The 17,627-nt window shown below is 37.5% G+C and overlaps 1 protein-coding gene across 3 annotated transcripts in view; it reads left to right on the plus strand.

Moving 5' to 3' along the window:
- Positions 1-17,627, plus strand: part of PPP2R3A (protein phosphatase 2 regulatory subunit B''alpha) — a 127,196-nt gene that overhangs the window by 39,688 nt on the left and 69,881 nt on the right. For 2 of the 3 annotated variants that reach the window (XM_070433463.1, XM_070433464.1), the window contains 2 exons: positions 8,159-8,425; positions 14,924-15,027. In XM_070433463.1, coding sequence (XP_070289564.1) covers positions 8,159-8,425; positions 14,924-15,027 — 371 coding nt within the window. Of the gene's footprint in view, positions 1-4,038; positions 4,443-8,158; positions 8,426-14,923; positions 15,028-17,627 lie in introns of those variants that run through there. The other variant, XM_070433466.1, reaches the window with a different exon arrangement.

Here is a 17,627-nt window from a genome sequence, read left to right on the forward strand (position 1 = left end):
CCCCCGAGCCTTAAAAGGAAAAGACAAACACCAGCAGCTAGCTTTTTGGTTATACAACAGGAAGGGTTGGACAACCAGAATCCTTTTGCTGGATTGGTTCCATCAATGCTTTATCCCTAAAGTCAGGAAGTACCTTGCTAATAGACTGCCTTTTAAAGTTCTTTTGCTATTGGACATTGCCCCTGGCTACCCAAAACCCCGTGAGTTCAACACCAAAGATACTGAAGTGGTCTGCTTGCCCCAAACCAACGAATTCTGATTCATCCTCTACATTTGGGGGTCATAAGGACCCTTAAGCCTCATTACCACATGGTACTCTATGTTAAGGATTGTCAGTGTTACAGAAGAGAACCCCATTAGAGAGAACATCATGAAAGTCTGGAAGAATTACACCATTGAAGATGCCACCTTTGTTATACAAAAAGTAAAAGCCATCAAGCCCAAAACAATAAATTCCTGCTGGAGAAACTGCCCTGATGCTGTGCATGACTTCACAGGATTTATGACAAAGCCAAATCAAGGAAATCATGACAGATTGTGGATGTGGCAAAGGTGGGTGGTGAAGGGTTTCAGGATGTGGATCTTGGAGAAATTCAAGAGCTCATAGACTGTACACCAGAAGAATTTACAGAAGACAACTTGGTGGAGTTGAGTATTTCTGAACCAGTGCCAGACGATGAGGAAGAAGACAGAAGAAGCAGCCAGAAAACAGTTGATATCAGACAGTCAGGCAGAAGATTTCTGATTATTCAAGACTGCTTTTGGCCTTTACTATAGGGATCCTTCTATTATACAGGCACTGAAACTAAAGCATATGGTGGAAGGAGGATTGGTACCATATAGAAACATTTTTAGAGAAATGACAAAGCAAAATAGACAAAACTACAATATACTTCTGTAAAGTTATGCCCCTCTCCTGCCTCCCCTTCCACCTCTACCACCCCTGAGATAGCAAGACCAACCCCTCCTCTTCCTCCTCCTCCTTAACCTGTTCAACATGAAAAAGACAAGGATGAAGTTTTTAATTTTTAATATATTTTTATTGATTTCAGAGAGGAAGGGAGAGGGGGAGAGAGAGAGAGAAATGATGAGAGAGAATCACTGATCGGCTGCACACACCCTACTGGCGATTAAGCCTGCAACCCAGGCATGTGCCCTGGCTGGGAATTGAATCGTGACCTGATTCATAGGTCGATGCTCAACCACTGAGCAACACTGGCCTGGCAAAGATGAAGATCTTTATGATGATCCAAGTCCACTAAATGAACACTAAATATTCGCTCATCATAGAGTTATTAAATGTTTTGTTGTGTATAATGTGTCTTCGTTGAAAATCTAATAACTACGGCAACAACTGTATGAGACATTTTTGTGTCATCATCATCATTGCTTAAGTATTCATCATGTAGAACATCATGTGCAAGATTTGTATGGCAGTGGATAGTCTACCTTACATAGGTATAAAGTGAGTAATATTTAATATAAAATAATGTGTTCACTTTCTAACTGTTTTGTAACTTTGCTTTCAAAAAAATTACATTACCATACAGTATACCTCTCTCTAATAATTGGAGAAGTTGGGTATCAGCCTATCATTACAAGTAAGTGGTTTTTCTAGAAATAAACAGTGTTTCCAATGCTGTATTATGAATATGACTATAATACTGTTTGCCATAAAAATTTTATAACCATTCATTAGTGTATGGTCTATGCTATTGTGAAACAGTTGTATTGATTACAATAGGCTACCATAAAGCAATCATATTGCTGCTGCTTCATTATCAATGCACAAATCATCATACCTGCTCCTAGAACATCTATCTGCAAGTTTTAGGAACACTGAGAGGCAAAAATAAAAATACTAGATTTATGGATTCTTTCTGTTATTAGTCATGGAATGTGTTCCTATCATTTGGAGGTAATTGAAGCAAGACACAGAAGTGCTTATTAGATCTGTTTTGCTGCAACCAGTGAAGTTACCAGTAAGCCTCAAGGATTAGGCCAGGAGCAAAGAAACTATAGATAAACACCACCACATGGCCTTCTCCCCCTACTCCAGTGTATCATTGTAAGAGTAAAATAACATTAATAACACAAAACAAGCTATTAATTAAACATTTTTTTTAAAAAAACACCAGGTTAGAGCATAAAAGAGAAGGATGGTAAAGTTTAGGATTAAGATTAATTAGCTTGTAATCATTTTCTTCTCAAAGCTTATTTACAGTGATATTTTAAACAAAGTCTATAATTCCATGTAATTACCTTTTTAATCTACTCTAACAGTTAGAGCCAAGGTGAGAAAGGCTTTTTAAAATTGAGATATAATTCACATAGTATACAATTCACCCTTTTAAAGTACACAATTTTTTGGTTTCTAGTATTTTCAACAAGATTATGCAACCATCAGCACTATGTAATTCCAAAACATTTTCACCACCTCTACCTTCAAACCTGTATTTATTAGCAGTTTATAAACCCCTTAGCCCCTGGCAATCACTAATCTGCTTTCTCAGGAAGGGGATGAAAAGTCACCCCCTGAAGCCACAGGTTGGTGTTGGGAAGAAGCGGGTGTGCTTTAATTGAAAAAGCATTAATTACGTCATAAGCCAAAAGTCCTAGTGGCATTCATAACAAATTTGTTTTGGTGTTTTAATTTGGAAGTAAATAATGAAGGAGGAAAATAGATTTCTAGGCAAAACTGTAAGGAAAAAAACAGGAAAGATACCTAGCTCAAAGTGAACATTTAAACCCAGTGAGAGAAAATTGGGGGAAGGGGGCATTGAAGCATTAGCCAGTGGTTCCCATTGTAATCCTTTTCAACCATAGTATATATTGGAAGCTTTCAGGTAAGATTTTGTTTGAGTGGAGAATTACATACATTAAAAAGGAAAAAGAAATTTGTAAACCTCAGGTTTAAATATATAAGCCAAATGTGCACATTATAAAGTGTTGTCAGAATGTCTTGAAAGGAAATCAAGAAAAAAAGCTAACAAGTTGTGGGAAACAATTGAATTTAATTCCTTCTAAATTAGACAAAGGTTCAATAGAATGGAGTTGTGAAATGTTTTGGGTTTGGGGGTTTACTTGGTAATGCTATTTGGTTTATATTTTCTAGAAGTAGAAAATAAATATTGACTGAATAATGTGGTTGATCAAAAATAAATATTGAAGTTTAAATGTTAAACATGAGAGAGTACTTGAAAAGTCTCTTATAAATAACTCTACGAGGCAGAACTTTAATATATGATAAAATAATAGAATATTTTAAAAATCTGAGATGATTTGTTTAAAGCCCATTGAAGGGGAAAACAGCCACAAATTAAAAATGTAATATGTCGAAAAAGCAACCAAGTGAGTTGCTCAGTTTAAAAGGAACAAAAAAGGTTAAAAAAATGTAATATGTCATTGCTGTTTGATCAGCTTTTGTACCTTAATGGTAGCCAAATTGCACTCATTTATATGTATCGAAAGCTGCTTTCTTATGGCATCAATTGTTCCACTTTCCTAACTAACACTTTGACAATATATTTTCAAATGTGTCCTGATCTAGAATTACTTCCAAAAAGTATTTTTGATGATTAACATAGTCTTCTGTAAACAAACAAAAAGGATTTTATTTTTAGATCCGACACCAAGAAATATCTTTGTATGTTACCATTTGAGGATGAAATTTTGTTTTTCTCCATATTTTGACTGGATATAACTGGAGAGTTTTGGATATTTGCTTCCCTTTAAATAAGAAATAAACTATTCTTAAAATAATAGTTTCAAGTTTGAAGTGCAGCTTATTCTTCTTTCATAAAATATTAAATAGCAAAATCAAAAATGTTCTTTCTCTTCTAGTTTGAGGAGAAACTATCTGAATTGACACCTCACATACTCTGGGTTTAAGAAGTTAGCATTATCTGAGAAGTCGCTATTTTTAGGTCTACTGTAATGTTTCTAACTTTGGCGCTCAGAGTAGTGGGTGCTTCCTTTCCCATAAGGCTCTGTATTCTCACCATGTGCAGGTCAATTTGACATAAAGCTACCTACGAGGAGCAACAGGCCCATTACAGGCCATATTTCTAACTTGAAAATTATGAGCAGGTATTGGGAGCCACAGGCTGTATTTGGGAACCAGCTGCATGTCAGTACAAGCATGGATTGTGGTCTCTGGAGGCTGGGAGAGCACAATGCTTGAGCTTAATTTCTTTGGAAGATAAGAAGAAAAAAATACCTTTCTATCTGACAAGATTGACAGCGTATTAAATCTGACTATCTTCAGAAGTGTGCTGGACAGTTGCAAAGTAAACATCCACTTTTCAAAGATGATGATCAAGGAAACATCTCTACGAAGGGACCCGGATTTAAGGGGAGAGTTAGCTTTTCTGGCAAGGGGCTGTGATTTTGTTCTCCCGTCACGTTTTAAGAAGCGGCTAAAGTCATTTCAGCAGACACAGGTTTGAAACTTGGGTGTTTCTTTTAAAATATTTTCATTACTAATAAAACCACCCAATGAACTAACTTACAAGTAATTTTACAGCTCACTTGATATTAGATCAAGGAATTAATCTGTGTGCTCTATTCAGCTATTTACAGAAAGCTATTTGTAGAGAGATTCCAACAGGTTTAAAAATAGACCTTCTGGACCTGAGTACAGTACTCACATTTTTCTCTGTAGAGAGGGAATCGGTTTTAGAATAAATACAACTTAACACATATTTTACAATTTGGGGGTGGGGGGTAGAATTTCGGTGTTAAAAGTCCTGTATATACTTTGAATCAATAGGCTATGTTTGAATTAGCATACATCTGTAATGAATATTTTTTTAAGTATAAATACTGTTAATCCTTTTTTTCTTTGAAGGAAGAACTAGTTTTGTTTATATTTAGACAATTGTGTGTATGATATTTTCCCTTTTAAATGTTAACATCACTTTTATTAAAGAGTAATAAAGGGTGGCAATTAACTTCTGGGTGGTGAAAGAATGTCCCCCTCAGCAAGCTGTGAGATTGAATCATTTCTGCCCGCAATGACTACTTTGCAGAGCCCTTGCTAACTTGCTTACACTGTTATGGCCAGTGCCTCACCAAACAAGTACCTAACACTGACTACAGTACAAATCAAGGGCCATACAAATGATGGCCATCCAGAACCCAGCAACGAACCATAGTTTCATAGTTATTCTGACCCAGAGTAATTTCAAATTATTTGATTGGACCATATTATTTGATTGGAAGGTGTTTTTTAATAGCTCAAAAATGATCAAATATTGGAAATGCTACAGTGGTATAATGGTATAAGGATACTATTCAGAAGAAATCTCTAAATGATACTGTGTTTATAAAGGGAAAAACTGAAATGGAGAATTGAGATACTTTTACCCAGCTAATTCTGTTTTAGTGCTGTTCCTAGATCTGAGTGAAACAATTTTATTCAAAGTGAGCAGATGCTAAACTTGCTGGTAAATCTGGCAAAATTTATATTACTGTGTTTTGTTTTATAATGTTAGTAAAAAGTCAGTTTTATTAAACTACATTAAAGTTTAAATTCAATGGAAAGTAAATTGATACAACCAAAAGTTCACAATATGCATTCTTTATATTTTCCCTTTTAAATATTAACATCACTCTTATTAAATGTGTATCAACCAATGAATTAATAAATAGTTGCCTATCCATAAATTGCTCTGTGTTAAGAGGTACACTTAAGGAAAGTAAAATAGACTATTACATAATCAAATATTTTCTCATTCAAATAAAAACTTTGACAGATAGCCAGGGTTTGTTCTGAATGTCACTTATTTCTATCAGAGCAAAAGTGTAGAGTCAACACTGAAGGCTTTCCTTTAAACCTTCCCCACTAGCATGTGTTCATTAGACTATTGGGTTTCATCCTCACTGGCACCAGTGGTCTTAATCCTACAGTTAAAACTGCTCTGGATGTCACACATGGGAAACATTTTGGGGAAACCAAAAAATAATTTTGATGATTGTATACTTGTCTCACAAATCTTTTTTAGCATAGAATAATAGAAAGGAAATAACACTAATATAAATAACCTAGGTAAAGACCTGAAGAATTACATGCCTTATTTTAGAAGTTTAAGAACAATTTCTATTGTCATTGACTCAAGAGTATGTAATATTTGCAGATTTAGCACTAAGGCAGAGAGAAATGTTTACTTAGAATAGATTATCAGTTTCTTAAATCAAAAGTAGTTTGTAAACTTTAAATTCTTTATAAATGTGATTATTTTATTTATTATTGAATCTGCAGAACCATGCCAGGTTATGTTTAATGTTTTAAGATTCCCCACCCTTTAGCTTAAATAAGGACATATCGTACCCAGCACTGTTTTGAACCTTTTACCTGTGTAATGTCCTTGCTTTTTACTCCTGTAATTTCCTTTAATCCTCACAATATCCTAAGAAGTAAGGATTTTAATTTGTTTTATTACTGAAATTCTGAAAGATTATGTAACTTTCCTGAGGTCATAGGACTAGTAAGCCATCATTGTTTTCTGTTAAGTTTTTCATCTTTCATTGGTACCACTTCCCTCTATGCAATTTCTTCCTAGACTTCTACTTTACATGGCTGACATCCTGATAGTGCAGCAGCGGCTTGGTGTGACCAACTGGCCTTCATAGCCCCAGTAGTATTATAATATATGAGTAGACTCCACTCTTTGTATTAATATCAGGTATTAACATGAGAAATGGATCAGGTATAACAAAAAAGGAGATTCAGTTTTATTCATCATGTATTTATGTGAATGAATCTTCCTATAATACTCATGTTTGTAATAAAGATTTTTGTCCTGAATCTAAATATCATGTTATAAGCCCTTATGTCAAAAGGAAATATGATAGTCAGATCTACTTACAGATAAATTATTATTCAAACTTTAGGAATGGCATTAAGATAATTTAAGGAAAAACACTCAAGCAATACTTTGTGTTCACAGTGAATTTAAAATCTAGTTGGTCAACAATCATGCCATCTTTTATACTTTATATGGCATCTAATACAGTGTCAGTTAGTCAAAATTAAGAGTAGAAACTTAAACTCTGAAAATCTTCATGGAATCTTTTTGCTTTCTCTTCTAGGACTCTCTGAACTAAATTTAGTCTTCATTGATAAAATAAACTTCTCTAACTAAATGGATAATCTTCATTTCCCTATTACTCTCCACCCCCTTTTTATACTGTCCTTGCTGTAAAGTATATAAAGTATAATTGAGTTAATAAACAGTAAAGGAAGTTTGGCTGTGATGAAATTAATGACCATGATCCTTGCCTATTAGAATGTACCAAAAATGAGAGCAATATATATCTTGGAAAAAAAATGGTATACCTCTAGTGGCAAGTAAATTGGCCTGGTGGAAGACATTCCAAAACAAAAATGCTTTAATTTTCTTAACAAAGACTTTCTCTGCATCAGGGCTGGCAGTGATTCTACCTAGACAAATTTAAACTAGAGAAGAAAGTGAAAGGACACTCCCTCCAATAGATTTTAGATCTACATAATTAAAAACTTATTCTGCCTATTAAAGAAGAGAGAAATGCACAAAAAGACCAAGAACAGTTTTCAAAAAGAATTTACTAATCCAATTCTAAAGACTGAGAATACACCTTGAGATTCTTAATATGTCAGCTGGCATTGCTCTTAAATGTCTGCCATAGCCTGGCTGGCATGGCTCAGTGTTTGAGTATCGACCTATGAATCAGGAAGTCACAGTTCGATTCCCGGTCAGGGCATATGCCCAGGTTGTGGGCTCTATCCCCAGTGTGGGGTATGTAGGAGGTAGCCAATCAATGATTCTCTCTCATCATTGACGTGTCTATCTCTCTAGCCTTCTCCCTTCCTCTCTGAAATCAATAAAAAAATATTTTAAAAAGATGCCTGCCATATAATTTATGGGAAATGTAGGATTTTTAAGCATTAATTTATATAAACTCAGGTATTGACATATGGTTGATGTATTAATATATTTAGTATGGATAAGCATTCCCTAGAAACATGCTTGCCACCCTCTAGAGTAGAGTGAGCTCTTAATCTCTGCCGTCTCTAATTGTGGTTTATGTATACCTAACCTCTTATTACTGGTGAGAACTTTCGAGAAATATATGCTGTTTATAATTTATGTGTCTCATACTCAGATTTTCCTTCCAGATTCAAAATAAACCAGAAAAGAAGCCTGGAACCCCATTGCCACCTCCAGCCACCTTTCCAAGTACTCCCCAGCCTCTCTCTCCTGTTCCTCATGTGAACAAGGTTGTGAACGCACCATTGTCCATAAACATTCCACAGTTCTATTTTCCTGAAGGACTCCCAGATGCCTGCAGTAACCATGAACAGATTCTAAGCAGGATTGAAGCTGCTTTCATGGATATTGAAGATCAGAAAGCAGATATTTATGAAATGGGAAAAATTGCCAAGGTAATACAACTACTAAATGATGTATATTTGCCCTTTCCCTAGCAGTCCCAATCTCCCTCTCTTCACTGCCTCTTTGCTCTCTGCTTTTAAGCATGCATAGGACTTTTCTTCCCATGTTGAAAAAATGTGTTTGATCCTGATATATCTTTAGCTATGGTCCTATTACATGGAACTGTTAAGTTTGAAGAAAACCTTAGTGGACTTCTAGTCTAGCTTCTCATTTAATATAGGAATTGCATCCATGATATCACTGACATACAAATTCATTCTCTGTTTGAATGCTTTCAGTGACAGGAAACTCACTATTTTACCAAGCAACCTATTTCATCATTAAATATAGCCTTACTTGTTAGACCTATGTCTCTTGTGTTGAATACAAATCTTATTTTTTGTTCTCACCCAATAATCATAACTCTTTGTCCTAAAGCCAGACCAGGAACAACTAGGCCAGCTCAACATTGTAATTCTACTCAGAAATAAATGGATTTTTCCTAAGAAGCAAGTCTTTGATACTTTCCAGTATATCCAACTGCTTTTAAGATCTTAGCTCAGCCGTGAGCAAACTACGGCCCGCAGGCGGGATCCGGCCCGTTTGAAATGAATAAAACTAAAAAAAAAAAAAAAGACCGTACCCTTTTATGTAATGATGTTTACTTTGAATTTATATTAGTTCACACAAACACTCCATCCATGCTTTTGTTCCTGCCCTCCGGTCCAGTTTAAGAACCCATTGTGGCCCTCAAGTCAAAAAGTTTGCCCACCCCTGTCTTAGCTCCTAATGCCAGGACTACTATAAAATCTTTAGTAACTGGATTCTATACCTCTATCCTTCTCCTAGAACAGTTACTACTGAGCATGACCATCACATTATATTTGATCATGCCATTTCCCAGCTCAGCAATATTCAGGAATTCCTACCACTCATAGCAGTGCTTTCTTTTGGTTGGGTTTTATTTTTATTACTCACATATGTTGGAGAGTCAGATCATGCCTGGGAATTTAGCAGTGATTTCAGGCTGTGCTTCAAGAGACAGAGGGGTTTGGTAGGCTAAGAGCTGCATGTGGACAAGTAGGAGACCAAGTGGGAGCTCCCAAGACCCCATGCACACTTACACTGGGAATGATTTCCCCTGCTTTTAGGAATAATATTTAAAAGTTTGAAAACTGATATTGAGGATAAAACCCAAACTACTGTTGTGTGTGTGAGTCTTACCCACTTGCCCTCCCAAGGCACATCTCTGCATTTGGGCTCTCAGTTCTCCCCTCCAAAATGGGTTTCCACTCCTGCCAACCCCCATGTCACCTATCCTGTAAGACCTAGTTTCCAGTATGTCTTTGGAGAAGTCCCTAAATCTCCACTCCTGTCGTGCCCTGTTTTCTCGCCTACCTCTAACTTTAGAACATTTGTTACTGCTGTTAAATACTTTGCAAATAGAGTGATTTTAAGATAAATGAAAAGGAATTCTTTCATTCCCCCTTTCTTCACTCCTAATCTTAGAAGTTATTTGTTGATCCCTTAGCTGTTTCTAATGAAAAACAGACTTATTCCAGAAATAAGAGCTCACCTGTTTTCACTCTCTTTTACATATGAGGAAGCTGAAGTCCCACAGTACTTACCTAAAGTCACAGAATTAATTGGTGCATGTCAGGAGACAAGTCCTCTAACTCCTAGCACTGTGCTATTTCTGCCATATGTTATCTGACCTGAACATAGGCTAACATACCATTAGCTAACTTCCAGTTATAGCCACCCTAATAAATTATAACTTCTTTCAGGGCATTGGCATTTTCTTACCTGAAACTTTGAGAAATAGCTGTTGTAGGAACCAAAATGGTGAATTATCTAAATAGGCTAGAAATATGAATCTAAACCCAAAAGGTAGAATTTGGCAAGGATGAATGAAGGCTGCATCTGGAGGTAACATGTTAACCAAATAAATGCCAAACGGTATTTCTAACATGGCAACAGTGTGTGAGAGAGACAGGAGTTTTTCCCAGACTGCTTCAGACAGGCAAACCAGAAGAGACTGTGTAGATTAAGGGACATAGTTGTTCCCTGGTGCTGTGCTGGGCTTACCACACCTGGAGAGAGAGCCAGTCCAGGTGATTAGCGCCTCACTGTCAGAGACCTGTTCCCTACTCTGTCTTGAATTCAGGTCTTCTGGGTTGACCTTCCTCCTCTGAATATTCCCAACCCCTAACTGAGGAGCCTGTTTTGGCCTTTCTGCCCCTACTCAACGGTTCAGTGGCCCTCTAGCACTCAACAGATTCAGAGGAGAGAGCAGAAAGCCTAAGTTGGTCAAGGGAGGTATAGGAAAGAGTATAATCAAGTCAAGGATAGGTCTGTGCATGCTGGGGAGTCAGAAGAAGGACTTTGCTATTTATAGGCAGTGAGGATCAATCTGTATGTCAGGAAAACTGCCAGTGTTAAAGCTGACAGCATAGGAAAGTTTAAAAAGCTAGAAAACTATTTTGTTTAGTAAACAGTCATTTACATAACAATTTGCTCTTTATACATAATTATCATGTGGCACAGTAGCCAGTATACATACATGGCTGATTAACTTGTCTGAATTGTACTTGATTGTAGCCCTAAATTCCACATATGGGTGCCAAGCATTGGTGTTCATTGCTCTTAGACCTTAATTGTCGGTTGAGGTAGCAAGGTAAATTGCTCATACCTTTAAAAAGTTAAAAATAATATTGCACATAAAAGTGAGAGTGTGTGTATATAATGACCTCAGGAAATTTCAAAAGTGCATTGGTTTACATTATTTTGTTTTGGATTATTGTATCAGCTCATGTTATTAGATTTTGTCTATTTTAAAAATTCACTTAATCGTGTCTTCCAGTTAGCTAATCCCCATAAAACCAGCTTTTACTTGGCTGTGGCTGTCCTCTTAGCACTCACTAAGCCATTCTTATTTTCAGCCATTCTTGACTGTGCTGACTGCTCTTCTCTGCCACTAGGAAGGAACTATGCACCTGCATACCTTGCACTCTTTATGCTTGTGTTCTCACAAGATGTGGTCATGTGAAAAGGAGAAGAAAGATAACCTTTAAGGGAGATTGAGGGGAGAGGTGGTTGGAGCAATAAATGAACATTTTTATGGATTCTTGTAGTTTATAAAGTTATTTGGAAGGCCAGCTTGAATTGCAATATACTTTTAGTGACATTTAAGTATAGCTTTAGAGGCTGTGGTCTGTTTTTTTAAGTGCAAAGAAATCTCTGTGTTCATAAAGTCTGCATCTGTTGGTGAAGTTGAGCTTATTCACCTTGAACCTCAAATAGTGCTGGAGAGATTAATGCCCATTCTGATTAAGTGCTCAGTGTGTAGTGTATACTTTTTTCCACAGCTTTAAGTGATGATGGAGAAGTAATGAGAGAATGAATCTAAGAGGGGCAAAGGCAGTGCGGGAACAGAAACTGAGGACCAGTAGGAAAAGCATTTGTCAGAGACTGAGCCTCTAGCAGGAAGTTGGGGGAAAAGAATGAAACCGTTTTCTGAACCATACAAAGCCCTCCAGCTCCTCTTCTGGCTGTTGTAACATCATCTTTTTTTTTTTCTCTTTAAATATGTTTTTATAGATTTCAGAGAGGAAAGGATAGGGAGAGAAAGAGAGAGAGAAACATCAATGACAAGAAAGGGGCAGTGAATGTGCTGCCTCCTGACTGCCCCCTACTGGGAATTGAGCCCATAACCCAGGCATGTGCCCTGACCGGAAATCAAACCTCAACCTCCTGGTTCATGGGTCAACACTCAACTACTGAGCCACACCAGCTGGGCTGATGTAGCATCATCTTGACTCATCATACCTCTGGCCTGTAAAGTACCCTCTGTACCTTTAGTTCTTCATCTGAAGAATGGGATAAAAATACCTGCCCTCACCCTAGCCGGTTTGGCTCAATTGATGGAGTTCGATTCCAGTCAAGGGCACATACCTGGGTTGCAGGCTCAATCCCTGGCCCTGATCAGGCGCGTGTGGGAGGCAACCAATTGATGTGTCTCTCTTACATCAATGTTATTCTGTCTTTACCCCTCACTTCCACTCTCTCTAAAAATTAATGGAAAATATCCTCAGGTGATTAAAAAACAAACAAACAAACAAAACACTGCCCTCTTCAACATGGGGACCAAACGAAGTAACAAGAGGAGACATTTTAAAATGTTAAAGAACATAGCAAATACTGGTTATTGTATTTTCCTGTGTGTATTTAGACAACCTTGCTTTCAGCTCTTTATGTTGTTAGGCCATTCTTAGATCAAATTATAGGTGTTACGTTTCCTTTGTTCTAATGACTTTGATTGCCACGTTGACTCTTGCCTGCTCCTATAAACCTAAGTTTCCTAAACCCATTTTCTGTATCTCCCTGTACACCCCCACTTGTCATCCATCCTCTTCCTTTGTAAAAAGTCTTGACCCTGGCTTGTTCTCTCCTCTGTTATAAAAGGCTGTATTCTGTTGCCCTCATATGAATATCATTTACTTTTTTAGATTCTTATTAATCTCCTCATTACCTTTATCTTAATTCTTTGTTTTTAAGCAGACACAGGCCAACCATACTTCTTTTTTTAATAGCCAAGGTACAATGTCTATAGTCCTTGCCATTCACTGCCCCTTCCCATTTTTTTCCTTTGGCATTTTCTTCAGGGGTCTGATACCCTAACACTTGTTTGCTCAGGGTACCCCACTATGAGAAAAATAGGTCAACCCTTTTCAATCTACTTTAAAACATCCATTCTCTACCTTCTCTCTTAGGATTTTGCCTTTGGGTCATAATAAATGTTTGTTAATCTCGGTGGCTTATTACTCCTTACAAGCTGACATATATGTATTTTAATGGGAGTCCAAGGGAATAAATGTTGTAAATAGCCACATGGGAGCTGATAAGCACACAGCCTTTGAAAGTGTTCAGCTTGGGCTGGTGACCACTTCTCAAGGCTGAGCTAAAAGATGCCTAGTCCCTTCCAATTCTGAAAAATCCATGAATGACTAATGGTGGGAGTTTTCAAGAACTTTGGCAAGTCAGTTCCAATCTCTCTGTGTACTTGCTGTTTGTGGCTCTGCAGCTCCACCTTCTTAATACAGGCTATTCTTTCAGCTTCCCCAGCAGTTGCCAATTGCCTGTCACATCTGAGAGCATTTTCTTGGCAAACCACCATTTTGCATGAAAGGATTCGGATTGGGGAAAGTGGATTTGACAGTTTACAACCCAAAATATATTAATTGTGAGCTTTGGACCTTGGCAATCATAACTTATACAATAAACAATCTGTTTGGTTGCTAAGCAACACTTTTCCCTCATTTTTGACCTCAGTGGAGGTATTTGAACTCTGGACTTATGAAATCTTAAATTGCCTCCTGCTTGCAGAACATGCTTTAGTGGCCTTGGCAGGAGCAGCATCTTATTTCTGTACTTACCTCCCTTGTTTGCATCTCACCTTCCATATCCTCCTCTCTGACATGAACCCAGCAGGCGTGGGCTTTCTCAGCATAACTAATTGCAGGCTGGGACTAGTCTTCAGTCTTCTGTAGAGCTCCCCCTTGTGCTAAGGCCTCACAATAGGCACAACTTCACCTAATGTGGATTCACATCTTGTCAACCTCCAATGGAGAAACTCAATGATGAAGACTCAACAGATCCTACATCTAATATGAATAATAAGAATTTCTTTAATAGCAAGATGTGTCTCTTTGAAGAGTTCCAGGTTTGGGAATATGTTTTACATGTGTATACAAAATTGGTAACATTTAGAGATTTAACTGAAAGAAAGAGCTTTTTATGGAGGAAGAAAATATTATCTTTTTAGGGTATTGTAATTGCTTTGTATTCATTCCCAGTTCTTAAGGCTTTTATGATATGTGGTAGCTTTTATAATTTGTGGTAGCTTCTAATACATAAATAAACTGTAGCATTTTGATTTTTAACTTTTATCTTTTACCTGAATTGTAACCATTCAAATAGATTTATAGCTACTTTCTTGAGCAGTCAAGGCTTTTCTGGTTGTTCTTGAACCTGGGGCCTAACATATGCAAAGGAGAGAGCGGAAGACAGAAGTGGAGTGTATTAACACCAAATGACCAAGTAATAAAGGTGATTGTAGTTTTCTGCCAGAGGAAGGAAGGGCATGCACAGCCATGACATTTCATCGTTTCTTTTTCTTTCTAGAAGGTAGAAAATATATGATGTAAGAGTGGTAGGAAGGGGAAAGACTGATTACTTTAATGTCAGGATAGGAGAAAGAAGCATCACTATAAATGAACTTAGAGAAAAGGTGTCAATGAATTTCCATTTTCTTCATTAAACATCCCTCTATTTTGTTTCGCCTGTCTCTACCTGAGAAATGTGCCTTTGTCTCAGTTTTGCTCCCCCAAGGGCCCTTTTGTCCACTATGGCCTGAAGAGTAAAAGCCACAAAAGCCAAAAGCCCTTTCTTTGGCCATGTTATCTCTTCCCTGCCCCTTGGCTAACACTGTATTTATGTTTTATTTGCAGGTCTGTGGCTGTCCTCTCTATTGGAAAGCTCCCATGTTCAGGGCTGCAGGGGGAGAGAAGACAGGATTTGTGTCAGCACAGTCATTTATTGCCTTGTGGAGAAAGTAAGTATGTGAGCAGTTTCTCTGAGGCTAGGCTAAGAATTGTCTGGTCCTCATGACATGCTTTATAAAGCACACTTATTTTATTCATTTATTAATCTTCCTTTACCCTTTATTTCCACAAGTAAAATTCAATGATTCACAGCCATTTATACCCACACACAAATCCTTTTCATAAGCCTTTATCTTATATGTCTCTAAGCAGTAAATTAGATCTTCAGAAATACCTCTAAAATAACCATTTGATAGTTTCAGTTTTACTTGTTAAATTTGAGTCTTAGGATTTGACTCTTGTCATAGTAATGTAAGAGCAAACCACTTGTATCACAAGCAAATACAGCTTCCATTCTCATATGATCCAATTTAGAATTGTGTCCAGTTGATTCATTAAAAATAACTGAATTGTAAAAAATGTTTATTGTTACTTTTTGAAAGCTCCAGTTAAGGAACAAATAGTATATATATCAAGACTCTCCTAGATTTTAACATCTTGACAAATTTTCTTGAATTCAAACCCAACTTTCTTCTTTTTTTTCCCTCCCTGCTTTCTTCTTTAGAAGTTATTTCTTGATATATTTTATATAAGAGCATGTCACAGCTGGCTCCTTCTGCCTCTTTTAACTGATCAGCTTTCTTTATGTTCTTTTCACCTTTTCTGGTCTAGATACCCTTCCTGGTAAACTGTTGGGAAATGCTATTCACCTATTATCATCATCATCATTTAATAATTCACATATAGCCCTGGCTGGTTTGACTCATGGGTTGGAGCATCAGCATGTGGACTGAAGGGTCGCGGGTTCAATTCCCAGTCAAGGGCACCTACCTCAGTTGCAGGCTTGATCCCTGTCCCTGATCAGGGCACATGCAGGAGGCAAGCAATCGATGTGTTTCTCTCACATCAATGTTTCTCTCTTTCTCTCTCTCCCTCTCTCTCTCCCTCTCCCTCTCCTCCCTCCTTTCCACTCTCTCTAAAAGAGTCAATAGAGCTGGTTTGGCTATAGCATCAGCCTGCGTATTGAAGAGTCCCAGGTTCGATTCTGGTCAGGGGCACATGCCCAGGTTGCAGGCTCAAAACCCAGCGGGGGGCATGCAGGAGGCAGCCAATCAATGATTCTCTCTCTCCCTCTCCCTTCCTCTCTGAAATCAATAAGAATATATATATTTTTAAAGTCAATGGAAACTATATCCTTGGGTGAGGATTAAAAAAAAAGCCCCAAACTCAAGGTCATGGAAGGAACTGACAGCTGAATTTAAAAAGTAAAAAATAAAATTCACATATACAGTAATAGCAGCATAATTCAGCTTACAGATACTTTCTAATCCCTTCATGACACCTAAAAGCCCTTAGTAGTATAATGTTTAAGAACATATTAGGTGATGAATAAATGTATTCTTATTTTTTAAAATCTAGCAGCAAGTTGAGTTGACCAAATTCTTTGTGCATTGCTGAAGTAATCAGGGGGTATAAGACTACTGGTTCATGAACTTTTGAAGGACCACACCAAAGCTAAAAGTTACAAATGATTCATGTTTTCCAGGTGGATTTTAGTCATCTTATTACAGGGAGTAGTTCTAAATTGTTCAGATACCAAGGACTGAAAGGGCCCTAGGAGAATCATTCCTCATGCACCATCAGGATGACACTCCAAAGTCAGAGTCATTATCACCATTTCACCTCTCCTATAGCAAACCGAAAACTGCTGGGTAAATCTACAACTTTCCTAAAAGGGAATTACTTTGAGGCTAGAAATACCAAAAACAAAATACTAATTAGCCAGGAGTAAATCAGCAAAGGAATTATTCTTTGCCCTTAGAGTATTTCCAGCAGAACTTGGGGAAAGAAAATAGAGCCTAGGGTCTGAACAGTAGGGAGGTTGGCTTGGATTCCCTCCCTCTTCCCCACCATTAAAACTAGGACTTCAGCCCTGACCAGTTTCACTCAGCAATTAGAGTGTTGGCCCGAGAATCAAGGGGTCACAGGTTCAATTCCCAGTCAAAGGCATGTACCTGGGTTACAGTTTCCCCACCCCTGTCGCGGTGCATGTGGGAAGCAACCCATCGATGTGTCTCTCTCACATCACTGTTTCTCTCCCCCCCCCCCCCCCCCTTCTCTCCTCCCACTCTCTAACAAAATCAGTGGGAAAAATACACACACACAAAAAGGCCAGGACTTCAGCTGGTTGCTCTGATTGTCTATTAATCACTATTACTGTTATTTTAAATCAGCATACAGTATAACAGGAGAATTCAGGAACTTGAAATGTGTAGGTGTTCTAGCTTTCATTCAGCTAAATACTTTCATCCTGGTAGGTACCAGGCCTGAAAAGACCTCAGCTGGAGTGTTACTCAAGGGTAGAAGAAATAGGGATATTGCATAGAGATAATTTGTCAGAAGTATCTTCAGCCAATGAGTTCAGCATTGTTGACAAAAACCATCTAGCAATCTGGGAAAGCAACAAGAAGTGAATTATGATTGTTTAAGAGAAAATTTTGAGAAAGCTGGGAAATTTAAAAAAAGAAATAGTCTATTCTGTAAAAGATTAGAGCCAGAGAGAACTATAACTACTTATATTCTGTTATTTTGAATATTCTCAGACCCTATG

This window comes from Myotis yumanensis, unplaced genomic scaffold, assembly GCF_028538775.1.
Source record: "Myotis yumanensis isolate MYYU_CA2020_CCGP unplaced genomic scaffold, mMyoYum1.0.hap1 SCAF_14, whole genome shotgun sequence".
NCBI classification, from domain to species: Eukaryota; Metazoa; Chordata; class Mammalia; order Chiroptera; family Vespertilionidae; genus Myotis; species Myotis yumanensis.